We start from the raw sequence: 23,309 nt of genomic DNA on the forward strand, positions 1-23,309 counted from the left end.
AGTCGCTAATTCCTCATTCATTACTGTTTTCCAGTCTCATTTATTATAAATAGGAAAAAGCCAGAGTTTTTTTTTATTTTGATACATGATTACATTTTGAAGGAAAAAAATGTAATTTCTTGATAGTTCATAGCAGAAACTTGTAGCACTTAGGCTGTGTTTTCTATTTCTGTTGATTTTCTTGCATTTAGAAAGTATTTTTTGGTATCACATGGGGTAAACAAGCAAACAACATAAGAGAAGCAGTTCTGTGGGTTAGAGAATGTGTGTCCTTGTGGCTTCACTGGTCCCAGTTAACCCTTTCATACCTCATCTGTAAGAGAGAATCATTAACTCCTCTACATACTTTAGAGTGTAGTAGAAGCTTTGAAGAAGTAAAATGATAGAAAACTGTAGAAAGGTCTGGACAAATATAAGGTGTTATTATTATACCTAATGACATTAACATAACCAGAGTGTTCTCCTGAGTAGTTATAATTAGAAGATTTTGAACTTGAACAGAACAGAGTATTTAACTATGAGGAAACACTGTTCTTAAATTAAACCCCCACTTCCACTTTTTTTTTTTTTTTAAATAAATCAGACTTGGCCACAAATGTGGCAGGAAATGATTACATATTTGTGTGGGTTACTGTGCAGATCTAAGGTATGTGAATGAAGTTTTAAAGGACAATTTGAGCTTTTAGCACTGTCAGCCTGAGTGGGTTCCAAACTTGGCCTGCACCCTAGAATGAGCTGGGAAATTAAAACATTTTTAGGTTCTATCCCAGATTTTGATTCAGAAAGTGCCGTACAACTCAGCTCATTTTGACCTCTTCAAGTGACTGTATATTGCAAACGAGGCATCAAAAGTCTTGTTTATATCATGAAATGGCCCAATAGAGTACAGACTACATGTGAAAAACCTGTCCTTTTCAAAGGGATCTAGTGATTGCCTCCAGTCTCTTTTCTCTTTGCTTGAAACCTGTTTAGTCAGTCCATTATTCATCTTCATAATATTAGTTAGTATTTATTGAGCACTTACTATGAGCCAGGCACTGTTCTAAGCCCTTTGCTTAGATGACTCATTCATTCTTCTCAAAAACTCTTGGGATAGGTACTCTTTTTTCTCTCTCTTTAGATGAAATTGGAGCAGAAAGAGGCCACCCAGCTGGTCCAAGTTGTGTTGACAGTGTCAGATGTGGGATGTAGACTGTGGCAGTCTTATAGCAGGGCTGAACTTCTGCATTTACTCCCTTTAACTACTCTACTGTATTTTAACTAAGAGAAACACAAAAGTGCTTTCAGATGCCTAGGAAGAAATTTAAAGGTGATCACTTGTATGAAGGTATAGTCAGCTAGCTAAGCTCACCACTTCTTTGAAAATGAAGCCAGTTGGTACCAGTTCCCCTACTATCACACTGATTTTTAAATTTATACTGTGGTGCAGTCCTGAAGCATCCAGCACAAATGAAAATAATGAAGCATAGAAATGGATTTTAGTGTAATGTTAGGCTTTGTTGATTTGCACCAAAGTCATTGATTTTTGTTACAGTGCCTAATTTGAGTAAAACACTTTCTTCAGATGTTGCTGCTGGTGCCTTCCATTGCTTGTCATTGTAGCCTGAAGTTTTTTTGCACTATTTAATAAAGTCACTTGGCATAGGCATTTATTTTTTATTTTTTATTTTTTTTATTTTTATTTTTTTATTTTTTATTTTTTTTTTTGGCATAGGCATTTAGATATTGCTTTCTGTTACACCTTGATCAAAGAGCATTTATTTCTGCTACTTTAGTTCTTTGCAGTTTTTGATTGGTTCTATGGTGAAATTGGGTTTTAATTGTCAATGTCAATACAATACAATGGCCAAAAGTAACTTTGTAATCTTCTCTGAAGACTGCTGACTTCATATCTAATTATAGTTTTAGTAACTTAAATTACTTGTTTATGATATGTGACAGTATTCACTTCACAAGTGAGGTATAGGGCTAACTGGGCTTTATAACAGATTTCACAATAAATATAAAAACTGTTGCCAAAACAGCTTGGCTTGATGCTGCAACAGGAAAGTCTTTGTTTAGGATTCAGAAATGGGGAGTTATCCCTGGTCCAAATGCCTGTGACAGAGTTACATCTGGAAAATGGAGAAATCAAGCTTATTTAAGAGAGAAATTTCGAAATTTGAACTTTCAACATTTTTATCAAAAATAGGCACAGTCTGTTCTGCTTGGAATGCTTGGAATTTGGATAATGATAGATACAGCATTTAGGTCAGAAGTTATTAATAGAAGTAGAAGGGAATTGTGTCAAAAAAAAGATAAAATTAAGACCAACCTTCAGGTTTTCAATTAATCAACACATATATATTTATAAAAGTTAGCAGATTGTCTGTAATATACTAGGACTATATAAATATTTGAAAGCCAAGATAAAGGTGTTTTTGTTTTTAAAGAACCTCTGTTTAATGACAATAGCTTGAGAACTTCCTACTCATCTAATCCTTTTGATTACAGTAAATCTAAACTTAGACACAGTTTACTACAAAAACAAAATTTAGTCTATATATTCGACTTACTGATTTTAATAAGTTCAGTTTTAGTTTCCAAGTGAAAGTTTATCTCACAGAAATATGTCACCTGACATATTGAAAATTACAGGTACATAGACTCTAGTTAATAATTCTTTTTAGTTTATACCAGATGAAAACAGTTTGAGTAAAGGCCCCTTTCTTTCCAGGGATGACTGTGTTGTTGTTTTTCTTAACTGTGTTTCTACGAGGCATAGCTTCTTGCTGCCAGCTTGGCATTTTCTTTTAGCAACTTCTATGTACCTCTTTCCTTTAGAGGACAAACCTTTGTTTTTTAAAGTGGGGGTAGGCAGACATATTCTGCGAGGAGCCATATAGGCAATATTTTTGGTTTTGTGGATCATATAATCTTTGTCATAATGATTCAACTCTACTGTTGTGGCATGAAAACAACCACAGACAATACATTAATGAGTATGGTGGTGTTCCATTGAAACTTTATTTACAAAAACAGGCAGTGGGCCAGATTTGATCCACAGGGCTTAAGTTTGCTGACCTAAAGGAATACTCTGCACTCATCCAGACTTTGGTCTTTCCTTTCTTCTACTTGGAGAACATTAAGAGACAAGATGAAGATGCATATATGTATGCAGGCATGTGTTCACCCTTCTTTCATACATCCATTCAGCAATGTTTAGTACTCTCCTTCAGCCTGCCGGCCATGGTGCTTGAGGCTGGTGCAGTGCTTTTACATTGTGTGTTTTAGACATTGTGTGTAGCTTTTGGTAAAGCAGCAATCCCCTGCTTTCTCCCTAGAAGGCTGTAAAAATTAAGCAAGCCATCACAGAAATTTGAGGAGGAAAAGTTCTGTGGCAATCAGTGTTGTGCACACAGCAGATTTTGTATAAAGGATTTTGGGTATGGAGCAATAATAATGCAAGAAAATCCATATAGGAAAACCTGGCCACATTCTTGCTCTTTGATCATCTAAGGCATCTCAAGACTGTTTTCACAATTCAGCATCCATCGAATAGGGAGGGAATGGACCTCATCATGGATAAGGCCACATAAGACAGACTCACAGCTAACATCAGATCCAGTGGTGAGAAGCTAAAGCTTTTCCTCCAAGATCAGGAACAGGACAAAGATGCCCACTCTTGTCTCTTATTTACATAGTACTAGAAGAAGTAAAATTGTCTCTATTTACAAATGAAATGTTCTTATATATGGAAAACCCTAAAGACTCCACCAAAAAACTACAGAACTGATAAATGAATTCTGTAAGATTGCAGCATACAAAATCAATATACAAAAATCGATTGCATTTTTATACATAGTAAAAACTATCAAAAAGAAATTAAGACAATAATCCTGTTTATAGCTGCATCAAAGAGAATAAAATAGCTAGGAATCAATTTAACCAAGGACAAAAAGACTTATACTCTGCAAACTACAAGACGTTGATGAAAGAAATGTAAGCTTATACAAATAAATAGAAAGAAGTTCCATACTCATGGATTGGAAGAGTTAATTTTGTTAAAATGTCCATACTACCCAGAGCTATCTACAGATTCAATGTAATACCTATCAAAATGCCAATGGCATGTTTCACAGAATAGAACGTGTACAGTCCTAAAATTGATATGGAACCACACAAAGACCAAAATAGCTAAAGCAATCTTGAGAAACAAGAACAAAGCTAGAGGCATCACACTTCATGATTTCAAACTATATTACAAAGCTCTGGTTGTCAAAACATTATGGTATTGGCATAAAAGTAGAGACATAGGTTGATGCAGAGACCTATGCATTGAATTGAGAGTCCAGAAATAAACCTATGGGTGTATGGGCAATTAATTTATGGCAAAGCAGCCAAGAATATAAAATGGGGAAAGGACAGTTTCTTCAGTAAGTGGTGGTGGGAAAACTGGGTAGCCACATGCAAAAGAATGAGTGGATTAAAGTGCTTGGAGGTAAGACCTGGGGCCATAAAATTCCTAGAAGAAAATATAGGCAGTAAGCTCCTCGAAATCAGTCTTGGCAATGATTTTTTTGGATCTGGTACCAGTAGCAGAGGCAACAAAAACAAAAATAAACAAGTGGGACCACATCAAACCAAAATGCTTTTGTACAGCATTAAAAGGGCAACCTACCAAATGAGAGAAAGTATTTTCAAATTAGATATCTGATAAGGGGTTAATATTCAAAATATGTAAAGAACTCATACAATTAAGTAGTAAAAAACCGTCCAATTAAATAATGGGCAAAGAACCTAAATAGACATGTTCCCAAAGAAGACATATAAATGGCTACCAGACACATGAAAAGATGTTTAACGTCATCAGTCATCAGGGAAATGCAAACCAAAATCACAATGAGATATCACCTCATACCTGTTAGAGTAGCTATTATCAAAAAGACAAGAAATAACAAGATTTGGCAAGGAAGTGGAGAAAAGGGAACCCTCATGCCCTACTGGTAGGAATGTAAAATGGTACAACTACAATGGAAGACCTTATGGAGGTTCCTCAAAAGATTAAAACAGAACTACATATGATGCAGCACTTCTACTTCTGGGTATTTATCCAAAGGGAATTTACTATGTCAACAAGATTTTATACCCCCTTGTTCACTGCAATATTGACAATATTATTTACAATAGCCAAAACATGGAAACAACATAAGCTGTCCATTGATGGGTGAATGGATTAGGAAAACACACACAGAGGCATAGAGGCATCTTATTTAGCCACAAAAAGAATGAAATTTTACCATTTATGATAACGTGGATGGACCTTGAGGACATTATGCTAAGTGAAATAAATCAGATAAAGACAAATACTGTATGCTATCATTTATATGTGGAGTCTAAAACAAAAAAATGAACTCACAGATACAGAGAACAGGTTGCTGGTTGCCAGAGGTAGAATGGAAGTGGCGGTAGTGGGAGGTAAGCAAAATGAGTGAAGATAGTCAAAAGGTATGAATTTCTAGTTATTAGGTAAGTCAGTCTTGGGAATGAAGTATACAGCATGATGACTAAAGTTAATAATACTCTACTGTATAATTTGAAAGTTACTAAGGGGGTAGCTCTTAAAAGTTTTCAGCACAAGGGAAAAAAAATAGAAAAATATGTAGCCATGTGTAGTGATGGATGTTAATTAAACAATGTAGTAATAATCAATTTGTGATATATACGTATATCAAATCATTATGTTGTATACCTAAAACTAACACAATGTTATATGTCAGGCAAAAAATTAAAAAAATGCGTATGAAAAAAGACTTGGTTAGTAGGAATTTAGTAACTGTTTGGGGGTACGATGGCATTCCTGCACAGGCAAGCAGATCCTGGTAGAGTTGTGACAGGCCAAAAGGAAATAATGTAAAATATCAAGGTGGAGGGAAATCCAACACCAAGTCTCTCTACTTTTGCGTAGTGCCTAAGGCTGACTTTGGTTGTGTGTATATTCCTGCATCTCTCTTTCCAGAGTTTTTTTTAGTAGGATGGTTCAATGTTAAGGTGGGGTGGGATGCTGAGAGCAGTCCTGTTTCATCTTGAATTTCACAGGTGCCTTCTGTAGGACCTGACTGACACAGGCCACATAGCCTGAGCAGATGGGTGATCAGCTCCATTCCATAGACAAGTGCAAAACTTGGTTCTGATTCAGTGTTGGGAATAGGCATAGTGCAGTTTGTTAGTCTTGTTTAGTCAATAGGGGGACACCAAAGAAATGTACCCAGCACCTTCCTTTGGTAAGCAGCTAGAGTTGGCACTTCATTTGCCGTTAGGAAAGTTCAAAGAAACGGTTATCAGGATCTTCTCACATCTGCTGTACTAAAAGTTACTCTTGCCTGGGGCAGCCTACTCACCCCAGAAATACATTCTTGGTGTGCACAAAGGGTGTCAGGTGTTCTTGTTCTTTCAGGGTGTCCCTGCTGACCCTATGCACCTAAGAAATTATTTCCAGGGGTGTCGATAAGCTCTTTTCTGCCAGTATGGAAGAATGGATAGATGCACTTTTAAATTGGAAGTTACATCCTGTGCCATTCATACATCATTGGCTCTAGTAAATTAGGATTACAGATTAGCAGGGAAGTGTAGACTATGAGCATAATGAAAGATATAAAAAAACCAAGGTGTCACCTTCAATAAAGGTGAGTGGACACTTTACATTAAAAAACAAAAGATGTATTAAATCCTCAAAGGTTTTTTTGTTTTGTTTTGTTTTGTTGTGTTTTTTCCTTCTTGAGAATTGGTTTCTCAGCCTTTTCTTCATATACTGCTGTACAACCTGTAGATCTTGTTCATCTTCATTTGAACCCACAGGACTGGGGAGGGGGAATTGAGCATCTCTGCCTTGGCTAAATGACTGTGACTAAGAGAAATGTTAGCTTTCTTATCTTTGAAGTGAGGGGTTTGGACTCTCCAAGATCTCTTCTGGCTGTTAAACTTTGTCAGTTCCATCGCTATACATTGGTTTGTGGTTCACCCAAGGCCTCTTCAGAGTAGCCAAAGAGTGCCTTTAAACATACTGGCCTCTTGAATACTAATGTGTTGTACTCTTAAAAGTGGTATTATGTGGTTCAAGAGAGGCTAAGACAATAATCTGTGTGATTGCCAAAATAGGAGTACTACTGAGGTGGCAATTCAAAGCATAGATCTTTGGTATGGATAGCTCGTTGTTACTGGTGGTTCATACAGCAGTCTTAGCACGTTTTCAGTTAGAGCTGATACCACGGTATTACTGTATCAGAGAAATGAATTTGATCTTTTGTACATTTAAAAATCTCAAGCCATTTAAGTTTTGACAAGTGAAGTTTTCCTGATTTAGAGAATTAGATTTTCCTTTTTAACTCATAAATCCACTGGAGGCTTTTTTGTTTCCTTATAACATTTTTTAAAACAATTATTTGTTATAGGCCATAGTTAGAGCCAGAGAGAGGAGATGATGATGTAGAGTAGAGGTTGCCAAACTATGGTCTGCAGTCACATTCAGTCCACCACCTGTTTCTGTAAATGTTTTGTGGGAATAAAACCACATTCAGTGGTTTTATTATCTGTGTCTGCCTGTGCAATACATCATAGTTGAATAATTATGAAAAAAACTGTATGGTCTGCAAAGCTTAAATGTATTTACTGTTTAAATATTTGCCTTTGCAGAAAAAGGTTGCTGACTGCTGATCTACAGTAGTGTTGTCCAGTAGGACTTTCCTGCAGTGGTGGAGATAGTCTTTCTATATACACACTGTTGAAAATGATAGCCTTTATCTGCATGACTGTCATACACTTGAGCTGGGGCTAGGGTGAGACTGAAAAACTGAACTGTTCATTTTATTTAATTTGAGCCTAATATTTAAGATTTAAGAAATAGCCACATGTGGCTGGAGATGATTGTCTTGGAGAGTATATGTCTGGAGATTTGAAGATAGGGGACCTTGTGGGTTTAGAATCGCTAATTGTTTTCTGTTGAATTTGGTAGAATGGAAGCTTATGTAATGTGATCCATCCTTGTGATGATGATAAATGGTTATATATCCTATGTACTTATAGATACATAATTCTTTAAAAATCTCACTATGATTTCAGCTATTTCACATATTCTATATTTCCTTTGCAGTGAGGAGGAACTCCCGTATCATAATGCAGCTATGGAACGGGTGAGTCTGGCTCTGCATGTGTTTATCATTACTGGTGAATCCTATTTATCAGAGGAATAAAATCTCCACCTTTGTGATTGCCATGCTATATGTAAATGGTGCAGGCATCCTAATTTAACCCAAAGTATATCACTGTAAGAAAGTAATTAACGGTGAAACAATTTTAGGAGATTTTTGGAACTTCTGATAAATATCTGAAAAAAAAAAAGAAAGGTAGCAGTTACTAGAGACTTGTATTCTAGAAAGTTCTCAGTCTAGGAGTGCTTCGAATGTAGAGCCTTTGAAGAGCACAGGTGCTCGGGGCCTTCCTCAGTCTGTTAGGTCAGACTCTGGGCAGGAACCCAGGTAGGTCATTTGCAGAAAGCTTTACGAGCGAGTCTCATGCACTCTGTAGCTAACAAAGCAGGATTCTAGACCAGTGGCTTTGTGAAATAGAACTATTCCATGAGGTTGTAACCAAATTTCCTACAAACAGCAACAACAACCACAACAATAGAAGTTTGCTTTAGTCAAATAAGTCTATTGGCTTCTAAGGACTTTAAGAAACCTCAGGATAGTAAACCTGTAATTTTTTTTTTTTTTTTTTAAAGTCAGTGTGTCCCTTGTTCACAGCACTTGGCTGGTTCCATAGCTGCATGTACATGAGAACTAGGGATTGAATGTTTTAAGATGGGTCAGAATCTCGCTCCTCGTTTCTCTCTCTCTCTCTCTCTCTCTCTCTCTTTTTTTCCTGTACCAGAAAATGAATTGCGGAATGAAAGACAGGCCACTGGTTGAGACTATCTTGAGTTTGTTGATGTTTAATGTGGGAAAGAAGCTGGGTTTCAGACAATGGAGGTAAAGAATTGGAATGAAAATATGAAAAATACTTTAGAAAATCTTCCTAAAATCAAAAGTTTTGAAAAATAAGAGAATGAAGCATACCTTTAAGATGTAGATGGAATTGCCATTTTAAATATATAAAGATCCTTATAGGTACTTCCTGCAGTTGAATTCTCTTAGACTGCCTCCCAGTATCCTAACCTTGATGTTTTGGCAAATGAGTTTCTTACAATAGATAAACTATTGAGTAACAGCTGTGTATCAGGCACTGGTAGGTACTGCCTGGAATATGAGGGTCAAAGAAGAGGTAATTTCTGCCTTCAAGACACTCACTGTTCACTGACTAGAAGGTCAAGTGAGACGCTAGCTGAGAGATTATTGGTGGCTTCTGTCAGTCTACTTTGAAATGGAAGTCTGAGGATCTGTTCCCACTCTGCCCATTCTCTCTCTCTTGTCTAGTGTCCTTCTTCACTGATCCTTGGACGTCACTGATATAAGAACAGTTACATTATCTCTCATCACACTCATATCTTCATTCCTCTCTCTTCCCAGCTGAAATTCTCCTGTAGGTCAGCCAGTATAATCACTCGCAGACACCTTTAAATCCCTCACCTCTTTTTCTTCCTCTGGACTGAAGTCCAGCCCTAATTCAGGCCAATTCTCTGCCCCGCAGGTGCCTGCTCCTACACGGCTAAGTGTAACAGGGAAAAGACACAACCGTGCTGACTGCTTTCACTTTATTATTATTTTTTTTAAATTTTATTTATTTATTCATGAGAGAGAGAGAGAGAGAGAGAGAGAGACAAAGAGAGAGAGGCAGAGACACAGGCAGAGGGAGAAGCAGGCTCCATGCAGGGAGCCCGACGTGGGACTTGATCCCGGCCGGGTCTGCAGGATCACGCCCTGGGCTGAAGGTGGCGCTAAACCGCTGAGCCACCTGGGCTGGCCTCACTTTAAATTCATGATGACAAACTTCAACAGGACATTAATGCTGCCTAGAAAGCATGTTCTTTCCTCCGTAAACTTCAGCACCTCCTCTGTCCTCTCAGCTCACGTTCTTCATATTTCTTATAAGAAAAAAGAAGCAATTGGAGAACTTCCACAACTACACCTACCCACCTGTCTTTATTTGTACTTATAGGCTCTAATCACTGAGTGTGTTGCTTGTTCAGGGCCATCCCTCGAGCTATTCTTCCCTTCCTCTCCTGAATTCTTTCTCATGCTGCTTGATTGTTCCCATCAGAGTAAAGTTTATTATTTCTCCGGTAAAGCAACAATACTACCAATTTGCTTTTGTCCCATTTCCTCCTCAGAACTGTGATTCCTGTAAAACTCCTTGAAAGAGGTGTCTGGACTCTCTTTCCCATTTCTTTCCTGCATTTCCTTCTTGCATCCATTTTTTAACTCCCCGCCTTTATTCCCCACCATTTCCTTCTTGCATCCATTTTTTAACTCCCCACCTTTATTCCCATCCCCTCCTGGCCTGTCTTAGAGTCTCTAGTTACCTTTATACTATGACATCCAGTAGGCAGTTTTCTGTCTTCCTCTTGACCTACCAGTGGCTTTTGACATGCTGGCTACAGTCTCATTCTCACACATTCTTTCTTCCTGACCTTCAGGCCCTCACATGCTCCATGTGTTCTTTCCTCACTGGCCACATGTTTTCACTTTCCTCTGCTCGTTCCTTCTCATCTCCTCCATTTCTGGACTTTGAGGTGCCCCAGGGCCCAGGTCTTAGACTTCTCTTTCTTGTTTGTATTTTTTCCTTATTGATTTCATCTCATCTTTTGGCTTAAAATGCCAGCCGTATATTGATGACTTGGCTCCCTGAATCTCATACTTCTATCCTTGTATATACATTTAAATGTCTGCACTTAAATATGTGACTTACTCTGTGCACTTAGATATCTAACAAATGTCCAAACAGGAGTTTCTCTTATTCTCTTTAAATCCATTATGTTAATAGAAGTCCTGTGTCAGTAAATGGGAGCTCTGCTCTTCTGGTTGTTCAGTCTAAAACTTCTAAGATATCTTTGACTTTCCTTCTTTCATACTCTGCATTTCATCAGTCAGCATTCCTGTGAGGTCTGCCTTCAAATGTATTAAGAATTTGATGACTTACATCACTACTTCTGTCACTTTGTCCACTAAACCTCTCTTCTGGAGCTTTCCATCTTCCTGCTTCTGCTCTTGTCCCTCTCTCTTCCCCACAATCTTTCTGTTCACTGAAAGAGATAGAATAAGCCTGTTAAAATAAGTAAGATCATGACCCACTGATTGGAACATTGTGTTGACGCTCAGCCATATCCACAGTAAAACAGTCCTTAGAGAGACCTTCAAAATCTTGTATGACCTGCTTTCTATGAAGGCTCTGCCTTCTTTTCCTTACTCGCTGGTTCCATAGGGTTCCAGAGCATGCCAGCCATATTCCTTCTTTGGTTTTTTCCTTTCCTGGGGTGCTTCCTCCCTTTGCCCCTGCAATAACTATGAGACACATTCCATTTTCTTTGTTACTTACTCAGGTCACCTTCAGAATAAGACCCTTCTCCCTGGCCATCATATCTGAAATTGGGAACTCCCTCCCCTCACACATGCTAATTATCCCCCTCCTTCCTCTGGTTTTCTCTTTAGCATTTAACACTATTTCACATTCTAAGTAGTTACTCACTTCTTTACTTTGCTCACTAGGATATAATCTTTATGGGGGTTGGTCACCTCTTCTTTTTACTCCTGTAGCCCCAGAACACAGAGCCTTGCAGAGGGTGTATGCTCAGTAAATGGTGGCTAAATGGAAAATACAGGGAATGTAATGGCTGCTTTATGACACTAAATATAGTGACTTAAACACTTTTGAATGTTACAGTGGCCTTTATTTGAGAGATTAGGGAGAGAAGAATTAAAAGGTGTCTTTTAACAAAAAAATCCATATTTGGCAAAATAAAATCTAGCAACCCCGTATAGGTTTCTGCCTTTAGTGCCCTGCTTCTCTTTCTCTTTCATATAATTTTCTGGTGCAGAAAGTCCAGAAGTCTGGGAACTGGTGATATGGATGATTCAAGAAAGGTGACAGTGAAGGAAAAAGAGATAGAAGACAAAAACTAGTGGAAGATGCATGCTTGAGGGAGGTTGTTTTTAGATTTTTGTTTTTTAAGAGACTTGCCTGTAGAAGAAAAGACCTACCCAGTGCAATTATGCTTGTAATGAATTGGTTATTTACTTTAAAGAATTTAATAGGAAGTCACTAAAAAAAAGTCTATGCATACTTTAATAATTTAACATAAGACATAATTTTATATTCATTTGCCAATCTTTTACTAAGAAAGGGGCTATTCCATTTATGCCTTTTGTATAAATTTTGTATAAAACTGCTTTCCTATTGCACTACCTGCCCTGTATACTTTTGGTCTCTTTAAAGTGGAATAAGAACTTTAGGCACACTCAAAGCAGCGTAAGACTGTAAACTTTTTAGTTTATCAGAATCTGCGCCCCCCCTCGCCCAGTTTTTCTGGTTTTAGTTCATTTGTTCTTCAGCCACTGCGTAGTCTTAATGGCCAAACCTGCAGTTTCCAGGAAACTAATAAATTCTGCATGTATTACTACATTGAATAACATCAATGGAAACAGTACCTTGCTGAATTCTATACGTGTTTATTAATCTTTACAAAGCATACACTTGAAGCATGCACTTATTGCCATTTGGAAAGGCTTGTACACTAATGCATGGTCAAGTAATCAGGGTTTTAGTTCCAACTTTGACATGTGTTATTTTACAGAAGGCAATTCTCTGTTTAAAATAGGGGTAGCAATAGGCAGTCCCTCATAAGAGGATTAGTGTTGATATTTGCAGAGTGCTTTGGATTCCCCCAAACAGGCATTTGAACAAATAAACAATCACACTTATTATATTTACTCAGCAGAGAGCAATATTAATAATGGATTATATTGTTTCTTTGAGCTTATTGATGTTTTTAATAAGGAGGAAAGGGTATGTAAGGCTGTGAATTTTCATGAATTCAGCTATTCCTTTATGTAATGCAGTATTTTGCATAGCTTATGGAACATTGGAGTCTATTCATATCTTTAGAATCAGTATCTTACTTTTATGTGGCGTGAAATCTTACTCAAAAGACATGACCAAAAGACTTTTCAGTGTCATTATTCTATCAAAACAGGACACTTTCCTTCCTATACTTCTTGTCCTCTCCTGACCTCTGCTGGCGAGGTCTAGATGTGTGGAACTCCAATCCACTCCAGTCCCCTGTCCTGTCACTCATCCTGATACTCAAATAGGAGAGACAGAAAAGCATCTGAAGACTTGAACTTTAGTAGAGTTCCAAAATTTCTTATTCTAGAAGAGAAGGCCATTCAATATCCTAAATGCGTTGTGTGTATGTGTAGCCATTATTATTAGGGTTCTTAATCAGATTAACAATGGGAAGAACCTGGGACTAGACAGGAGATAAGTTAGTACCATCTGGACAGTTCCACAGTTGTCAAGTACTTACTGTTCAGCTGGTCCTGCGTAGGGTTAAAAATATAGTCTGAGATCACTCGAGACTGAGAAGCAGCAACGAAGACATTGGTCCCAGCCAGTTTTAATCCTTACACCTTGCTTGCCCAAGTAGGAGGGGCCCATCCGACTCAGAGGGAGCGTCATCGTAGGACAATCAGGTGTCAGACTGCAGACTTCAAATGGAAGTTTAGTCCTTTTCTGAAAACAGCTCATGGGAAGAAAAGTGCACAAAAATGTCAAAAGTATTTATGATCTTGGTCCACCCATTCATACTCTTTCCTCTTCTTACCCCTCTACCTCTGGGATCACAGAATGCTGTTAATGGTTTCATAGTGCTGTTTACTTCTCTTTCCTTATACAAATTGTGTTTAATTTTAAAATACTTATTTGAGTTTTTAAATATGACTACTACTATTTTAGGTGATGAAATTAAAATAGGAATATATGATATGGTTCTTGTTCTCAAGGAGTCTATACTTGAATATAATTATGATAAGGTTTGGGTATTTAAGGCAGCTAATATTTAGGGCAGCTCTTAGGTGTTATGACAATAATCATAATAATTATTATTTTGTAGACCAGACAAACTAAGATACAGAGAAACTAGGTAACTTGCCCCATTCAGATTTGAATCTAGGCCAGCTGGGTCCTTAGTCCATGCCGTGAAATGCTGAGGAAACAGTTAATTTTGCTTGGAGCATGGAGGCATTTGAGAAAAGTTCCAGACCTTTGACATTTGACTGGGTCTTGAGAGGATGCATTTTACCAAACAATGGTGGGGAAGAGCATCACAGGCAGACAGTAGCAAACTTTGGTTAAAGAGGCATGAAGATACACCATGTACCGGGGATGACAAATATTTCAGAGTGACCAGATTATACAAGTAGTAAGATGTGAAACTGGAAGGTGAATGGGGCCATGTTATAAAGGGTCATCCATGGAGAAGTTTGAACTTTATTTGCCGATAGTGGGTAGCCATGGAAGGGTTTTTCACTGTGATGCATTTAAAAAGTTGTGGTCGTGGTGGAGGTGGGACTGAAGACCATCCGGGCTCCCAGTAAGGACTCAGTGCCTTCATCTAGGGGTAAGGATTGCTGAACTGGGGTAGGGGACATGATGGATGCAAGACACATGGACAGGACCAGCAGGAGTAGGTAGTGATGCTATTAATTTATGTTTGAGAAGAACAGGGTGATAGCAGCATGGTCAGGGAAATAGTTTTGGATATGTTGAGACTGAGTATGTGCTGAGCCTGTACGTCAAGATTCTCACTTGCTCTTATATTCTAGTTTGTCTTGGTATTACCGAGTCCATGACAAGATGGAGTTCCTTAGCCTGTCTTTCTAGAGCATTCAAGTTTACATTTGTCACCTGTGGTTTCAGTTACTTCTTACTTCAGAATAAGTTGTGGAATAGTTAGTTGTGGCATGCTTGGTGATAAAATATATTTTATGCACGAGTTACAGATTCATGAGTGGAGGAGAACAGTCACTTGGATCAAGTCAGGTGTGGCTGAATTGATGGCATTATGGAGTTAACATTTAAACCTGATGGAACTACTGATACATAATTTTTAAATCCTGCAGCCAGGAGTTTTTCCCAACATATATCTTTTTTAATCTTCCTTGTAGGGGAAAGAAAAGAATACTTATTAATAGTTTTTAAAATTGTGTGTGTGTGTGTTTTGTCCTTGCATGCAAGTGTATATAGCAGTTAAAATAATCAATGTATATGATAAGAATTAGAATACAGTATGCCTTTAAAAAAAAGAGTAACTAGTTCTTAAAGTGATTCATTGATAATTCATAGTCATAAAAATGAAAGATAGGCAAGAGACCTGCTAGGTCTCAGCAGGGTTGTTCCGGCAAAGTGTATGTTATTATACTCTTGGGTTGGCTTGAATTATTTGGTATTTTTCTGTTGGTGCAGAAGGGGACTGTGCTTTGAAGAAGTCAGGGGAGGAAGTGCAAGAGAACAAAAAAATACTAAGCTTAGATCAATCTTAATTTTTCACAGCTTGGCCTTCTCTAAAGTCACATTTAGCAGAAACATTAATTAGATTTCAGTGCCCCACTGAGCTTTAAAATTAAACATATTTTTGGAACCATCTGCAACATTTTATCACTAATAATATAATGAAGAATATGCTTAGTCTTTTGAAAAATGGGAATTATAACAGTATGTTTTGCTCACTTGTGATCTTTTATTATGAAAAACCTATCACAATTTTTAGAAAGAGTTAAGAATTAAAGAGTTATAAAATATGCCTAAAAATAAAAATTCTCTAAAAATATTTTCATTTTTGGAAAATGAGGATCTTTTCCTAAAATCAGGATTTCCTTTGGGATTTTATGCTTCTTTTACATCTAAAAATATTGATGATGGGTTTTTGCCATCTGCTTGTGTGAGGCTGGATTGAAGACCATCAATATGGAGCCATTGCTTTCATCTGAAACTGCAATCACCTGAGCTGAGTGGAGGACATGAGGGAAGCAGGAGACCTAGCTGTGGTGACTCAGAGTGTAGGTCCTGAAGCCAAGCTCCTGGCCGCAAACCTCTCCTCACACTTGAATTTACTGGATATGGGAATCTGAAAGTCCTTTAGTGACCTTGTGCCTCTGTTTCCTTATTTATAAAATAGGTATGATTATATGTACCTCACAGGGTTGTAATGAGCACACCGTTTTGAGCATAAAGTAGATCTTCAGAACTGTTTTCTTTGCTGTCTAGTCTTTCATTTCCTTTGCTTTTGATTCATAGACCTTTTACACTTACAGAGGTCTCCAGAAAAGAAAATGTGGGCACCGGGAATTCACAAAATAGTGGAGTCTCAGCTCACTCATAAGAAACAATCACTTTGGGTTCTTTTCATGAAAATGAAATCGTTAGTTAGGTGCCTGCTCTATGTCAGCACACTTCTGGAGGCTGGAGAAAAAGCACGTCAGTTATGCAGCATTTGTGGGCTCCCTAGCTCAGAAGCCCAGGAGGAGACACTCCTGACCATCTGGTCACAGACAGGTCACTGTCATCTTGGATGAGGAAGAGGGTGTTTTTCCCTCTCTGAAAGGATGGATTACAAGTGTGCCTTCTGAGGGTTCAGGCTTCCACAGCAAAGGGACAAAGGAGCTGTCCATGCCCAGATCCTTTCCTAAATTTACTAATTAAGTCACTTTACCACTTTAGGAGTGAATAAGAGATTGGACAGCAGGCCAAAATAATTAGGAAAAAACACCCCTTCTCCTGGTAACCAAAGAAGGGAGGAAGAAGCATTTTCTGTATCACCTTCTTTATTCCCTGACTTTGCTCTATTTCCAATTTGGTGTGACATCCAAGACCCCTGCCTACGTTTCCAACCTCATCTCCTGATGCTTCCTCTTTTTAGCCTTTTAGAACTACTTGTCAGCCTCCCACGGTGCTGAACTGTTTCAGAACTGCATTTGTCCATGCTTCCTAGAATATGCAGTCCCACACTGCACTTGATAAAATCCTAATAATTTTTCAATTCTTCATTTATGGCTTACCTTCTTTAACATCCCTAGGTGGATTTGACTGCTTCTTCCATTGTGATCTTATTGTCATCTTTTTCTGACCTTATGTTGTCATACCTGTCACAGTACCATCTGTGTCCAGGACAGTTGCCCTGAGTTTCCCTGAACTTTCTTTAGGGCAGCAACTTATACTTACTTTTGGATACATTTTTCACTAACATACTGCTAGTTAGATATTCATATTTCCACAAATACATACCAGTTCTCCTTTAAAGAATCATCTCAGTCACTGAAAACATTAAGATGATACAATTCAGTAAAATGTAAAAGAAGAGAATGGAATTTTGAAGTTGTTTTTTTATTGCTGCATAAAAAACATTGCAAAATATTTTAGAGTTTCCTTTTGGTTTAATTTTGTAGACCACATAGAGTTTTCAGGAATTAGTGTAAAAGCATTGGAAAATTTAAACGATTCCTCTCCTTCTACCTGTCCCATTGGAACGTCTCCCCTGTATCTTAACTCCAGCTATGGAATACTATTGCTACAACTATAATCACTTATCTAACTTTTTTAAGTTAGAGTAGTATATTTGCTATCTAAGAGCTTAATTTTTTAGTAGTTTTCTTTTTTTTAACAGGATTTTCTTTGACTTTTTTTGGCAATTTGTAAGTATGGAAGTCTCAAACAGTAACAATAGATTTCAATTTTATTTTATTAGCAAAAGCAACTGGAAATTGAAAGAACTACTAAGTGGTTGAAAATGCTGAAAGGATGGGAAAAATACAAGAACACTGAAAAGGTAATTAAAATAATGTTACTTCTATCTGAAATTGTACAAATTCAATGTGGATTTTCCTGATAAAAGTTTCTCTTATAGAAGTATTGACGCTCTTATTCTTTTCAAAAATTTCAGTATAATTTAATTCAGTGGAATGCCTCAAATTAGGAATCTTTATGTTGTAACAGAATATCCGATTCAGAAAGGTTTCAGCAATTTAGAGGATATACCAGGTAGTCCAGAGGTAGGATGGTTACGGAAGTGATTTGCTACAGACCCTCCATCACATTGCCTGTGACTTAGTTTCATTCCGTCTCTCTTCTCTGCCATCTGATAAGATTCTTACCTTGAAGTTGCTTTTCCTCTGGGATCACAATCCTTGCAGCAGTTCCAGGCTTCATACGCACATAGGTCACACTGCTCAGGAAGAGGGCTGGCCTCTGAAAGCTTTCCCTGAGGCAGAAGCCATCTCCTTTCCAAAAGTTTCTAGCAAACCTCCCCTTAAATCTTTTAGCCCTGCAGAGTTGGTGCTAAGTTTTAAACCAATGAAAACATAACACACATACCTATTTCTGTCACCAGCAGTCTCATCACAGAAGTCTTTAAACATTGGGAAGCTGTGAGGTTCATGGTGGTAGATGTTTTTTGAAAGAGAAAAGAGCTCTCTGGAGAAATAAAGTTGGGAGTGTCAGAGCTAGCCTAAGTGAAGCAAAGTTAAGTCCTTTACTTCAGGACTCCTCAGAGTCTTTAACACGTGGTAGGGGGACCCCACCTTCAAGAGGGACCTTTAACTGAGTGAAATGTATTCGACTGTGAAAATCTTTTTGTCGTAGGGCATCTCACTGGGCTAATGTCCCTTTTCTTTTGAGCATCCTAAATACCCTCATTTAAAGTCTGTTGAACTGTTACTATTTTATTTTCATCAGGAGTAAGCTTGCGTTGGGGTTGTCAATTTTATTAACGGTTTGTTTTAGCATTAGATTGGAACTCAGGATGTTTCTTTGAGAGGAATCAGTTCCAGATAGAATGTTAGTGACAGCATCTGTGCCCTTGTTCATTATCACGCTGTCTCCCAGGCTGGCCTCAGGTTGGCACCTGCTTTACCTCATGTCTTTGTGGAAAGATTGCTCACGTGGTGATCACAGGGTAAATGTCGATGTGCGGCACCCATGCTTTCATCTCAACATTCAGTCTAATAAGGTAGTTGTAGAATTATATGGCTTTATGTTCTTCTCAAGGATATATACATCTATGAAAGTATGTAAGCCTGTGTAAAAATGAGCAATTCTTGCAGGCCATTATTCTGACAGCAACTCTGCCTAATGTAGTTCCCAGTAAGAGAGATTTTAACAGAACTGTTTCTTTGATGTATAATTTTAAAGCACTTTTCCATAACTATAATGCTAGAATTATTTGATGATATATATGTCCAATTTGGCGTGCAACCGAATGTGCCTTCTAAAAGAATTGCTGCTTTCAATTTGTACCTAGTTTTAAATTGCACCAAGGCAAAAAAAAAAAAGTAGCATGTGGTTTTCTTCTCTTCCAAGAGGAAGTGTAAGTTTTCTCTTCACAGATTCCTTACTTACGTAATGGTAATACAAAGAAATTTCTAAAAGTATCTTGAAATAAAAATACAGCTGTTATAGAGAATACATAGATTTTTAGAACCCAAGTTTTAATGAAAGACAATTTCCATTAAGGTTGTTTGTGTGGCCTGCGTGTCTGACGGTCCTCACGGCACCTGTGTTCAGTAGTACTGTGTTTTAGCAATATAGTCTATGAAATGAAGACATCTCTGTTAAGTGGAGACATTATGATTTAATTAGTCATGATGTAATTGTGTGTCTGAGCTATGTCACAGCATACCTACAATAGATATACTTTCCTTTTTGTTTTAAGTCAGGTAACTGGATGGACCTTGTATTAGTTAGCATTTTATTGTACTGATGGGAAAATGGAAGCACAAAGTTGAAAGAGAAATTTCTCAAGGTCATACAGCTTGTTAGTCGCAAGCAAAAGATCCCCATTTCCAGGCTTGAGGGCTCGTTTACTGTACCATCTTCCATGTTCCCTTTCTCTTTTGGTGTTTGTCAATAGACAGAGGGAAATAGAATTTAGTTATAAGAGCCAATAGGGCCTTGGGTATGGTTTAAAACTTTTTAGACCCAGACTTGAGGGACTCATGCCTATATGGAGGCAGAGATGAAGGAGTTAATGAAGCAGGGATGCTGAAAGAAAATGGAAAGGTGGTAAACAGATCAGCTCAGCATGAACTCTTATTTCATGGTACATACTTGCCATCGTGCAGGGCTCCCAAATTGAGCCCTACCAGGTGGGCTGCAAAGCTGACTCACTGGCCAACGTCATGATGTGGACTGGCACATTCAGCACTATTTTGAAATCACTGAGGTTAAAAAAAAGGTTCTGAACATGTTAGGTCAGTCAGTAGAATTGCTTTTTAGCTGATGGATATTTAAATATATCTGTGTGACTGAAATAGACTACTTGATTCTGTTGGCAAGGGAACAAAGATACTGAAAGCAAAAGGTAGATTTCAGGGAACCTTAATTTATTTTTTTCTTAAAGATTTTCTGTATCATAGCCATAAAATAATCATGGTTGTTTTACAACTGTGCTCTTGGGATCCCTGGGTGGCGCAGCGGTTTGGCGCCTGCCTTTGGCCCAGGGCGTGATCCTGGAGACCCGGGATTGAATCCCACGTCAGGCTCCCGGTGCATGGAGCCTGCTTCTCCCTCTGCCTATGTCTCTGCCTCTCTCTCTCTCTCTGTGTGACTATCATAAATAAATAAAAATTTAAAAAAATAAAAAAAATAAAACTGTGGTCTCTGGGAGTGTCTGGGTGGCAGAGTCAGTTAAGAGTCCAAGTCTTAGAAAATAAAAAGAGCCCAACTCTTGATTTCAGGTCAAGTGGTGATCTCAGGGTTGTAAATGGAGCCCCCATGTCAGGCTCCACCCTCAGCATGGAGTCTGCTTAATAGGACTCTCTCTTCCTCTTACACCTCCCGCCCATACTCCCTCTTTCTCTTTCTCTCTAAGATAAATAAATAAATCTTAAAAACAAGCACAAACATGGTCTCTGAAGTAGGACTTTTTTTTTTTTTTTTTAAAAAGATTTTATTTATGAGAGAGAGAGAGGCAGAGACACAGGCAGAGGGAGAAGCAAGATGTGGGACTTGATCCCAGGACCCCGGGATCATGACCTGAGCCAAAGGCAGATGCTCAACTGCTGAACCACCTGGGCGTCCCTCTGAAGTCAGACTTAACTGTATTTCAGTTCTCCTACAGTTTATTAGTTGTATGATTTGGAGTTACTTTTCCAAATGTATCTTCATTTTCTCACCTATAAAATGGGGATGGTAGTAATAGTATGTTGCTTTTTCAGGGATAAACTGGTATAGAACACATATACCAGCTCCTAATAAATAACCAGAAAATGTTAGTGTAACTTTTATTATTACAGTCATTATTATTTGATTCATTATTTTCCTTATCGTCATTTCCACCGTCAGTTCCCCTTCCTGGCAAATCCCTGTGTGTCCCACAGTGTTGGCCTCCCTTACCCTGTCACATAGAATTAATCTCCCCTTCTGCTGTTACAGTATCTCTCCTACAGCCTCAAGTTGAGAACCGCTGTGTGGGACCAATAAGAAGTAACCACCACAGCACATTCACTGCCCTCACCCAGCATTTCCATTCCCAAACTTTGTTGGTTTTCCCTTCCAGTCTCTTGTGTCCTGTGACATAGAGGGCTGATCACTTCTGCATATCTAGACGGTGTAGTGCTTACCATTCTCCTTTTACCACTCTGGCCCCCTTCTGAGGAGTCTGCCTGTAGCATGGCTTCTCCCATCAGGGTATGATGCTCAGCTCTGTAGCAAGTAGTATTTTACAATAAGGGAGTATCAGTTTTATGAGTTGGAATGAACTGCTGTCACTGGCTACTGCTCAAGTCTACTTAATTTAAAGCTGTAATCTCTTAAGAGGCAGTGGGATTTGGCACAGTGACCTGAAAGAGGAGTAGGAAGATGAAATTCTTTGACCTAGGCAAGCCACTTCTCTGGGTCATGGTCTCCCAGCATTTAAAATGGAGTAGCACTCACTCTGCCTACATTACAGATTATCATAGAAAATATGAGATATCACTTTGTCAGTTTGGCAACTTTGTATGTTATGCTTACCTCTTAAATAGTTTTAGTATTATTTCAATGCTCTCTGCTCTTGAATTCCCTTAATATTTTCTGACCTGTGTATTTTAGTAAGTTCAGTTGAGCAGAACAGTGGGTACTAACTACATGCAAAATGGTCTTGGGAAGATGGTCATTGTTTTTTATAAAATATAAAATCAGTATCTTTTGTTAAAAGATGGTGACATCTTGTGTGTATGCTTTGGGCACATTAATTTTTTTTTATGATTCACTTTCACCATGTGTAAGATTGGGATACTAAAATTGGGATACTAAAATCTCATAGAATTGTTGATGTAATTAAATGAGAGAAACATCTATATATAGTTTATTTTTTTAAAGATTTATTTATTTATTCATGATAGAGAAAGAGAGGGAGAGAGAGAGAGAGAGAGAGAGGCAGAGACACAGGCAGAGGGAGAAGCAGGCTCTATGCCGGGAGCCCGACGTGGGACTCGATCCCAGGACTCCAGGATTGCGCCCTGGGCCAAAGGCAGGCGCTAAACTGCTGAGCCACCCAGGGATCCCCTATATATATAGTTTAAAATAGTTTCCTGTGCACAGTAAATGCTCAGCAAAAGTTATGCCTCATTTTTTGTTTTATGCCTGGGGTAGCAGTGGAACCGTTAATTTTGCTTTCTACCTGAAATTTCTCTATTCTTTCTTTTTTTTTTAAAAGATTTTATTTATTTATTTGACAGAGAGAGAGAGGACACAAGCATAGGGAGGGGCAGAGGGAGAAGGAGAGGGAGAAGGAGAAGCAGGCTCCCCACTGAGCAGGGAGCCTGACTCGGGACTTGATCCCAGGATTCTGAGGTCATGACCTGAGCTGAAGGCAAATGCTTAACTGACTGAGCCACTCAGGCACCCCTATTATTTCTTCTGAATATAATCCTAATCATTTGATTTTTTAAAAAATTTACTTTAAGATAAAAAATGGACATTTATTTTTAGTTATTGAATACAGAATTGGATGAAAGCAATAAATAATACGTAATAATAATAATAATGTCTGAAGTCTTTTCAAGTAATATAGTTTGAGAAATACATGTCAGAACTCTTACTCATTGAAACTATCAGCCTAATGGAGATTCACATCCATCGAAGTTAATCTGCTTACCTGTCATCATATTCTACTTGACTATTAAAATTTCACTTTTCACATTTGTAGTAGTTTCCACACCTTCCAGTATTCATACTAGATGCTTACAGAATAGCATCTTTACTTTAGAAGTTTAGGAGATAATTTGAAAGTGCTTTTGTGGATGATACTCCTTTAAAAAGTATAATGGTAAATATTACAACTTTGGATTGAATATTGGTGACAAACT

At 38.0% G+C, this 23,309-nt stretch overlaps 1 protein-coding gene across 4 annotated transcripts in view; it reads left to right on the forward strand.

Moving 5' to 3' along the window:
• The window catches only part of USP6NL (USP6 N-terminal like), a 169,671-nt gene that overhangs the window by 100,270 nt on the left and 46,092 nt on the right, over positions 1-23,309 (forward strand). For all 4 annotated transcript variants that reach the window (XM_041767216.1, XM_041767218.1, XM_041767217.1 and 1 more), the window contains 2 exons: positions 8,129-8,168; positions 17,711-17,791. In XM_041767216.1, coding sequence (XP_041623150.1) covers positions 8,129-8,168; positions 17,711-17,791 — 121 coding nt within the window. The remainder of the gene's footprint in view (positions 1-8,128; positions 8,169-17,710; positions 17,792-23,309) is intronic.

This window comes from Vulpes lagopus, chromosome 8 (assembly GCF_018345385.1).
Source record: "Vulpes lagopus strain Blue_001 chromosome 8, ASM1834538v1, whole genome shotgun sequence".
Classification (NCBI taxonomy): Eukaryota; Metazoa; Chordata; class Mammalia; order Carnivora; family Canidae; genus Vulpes; species Vulpes lagopus.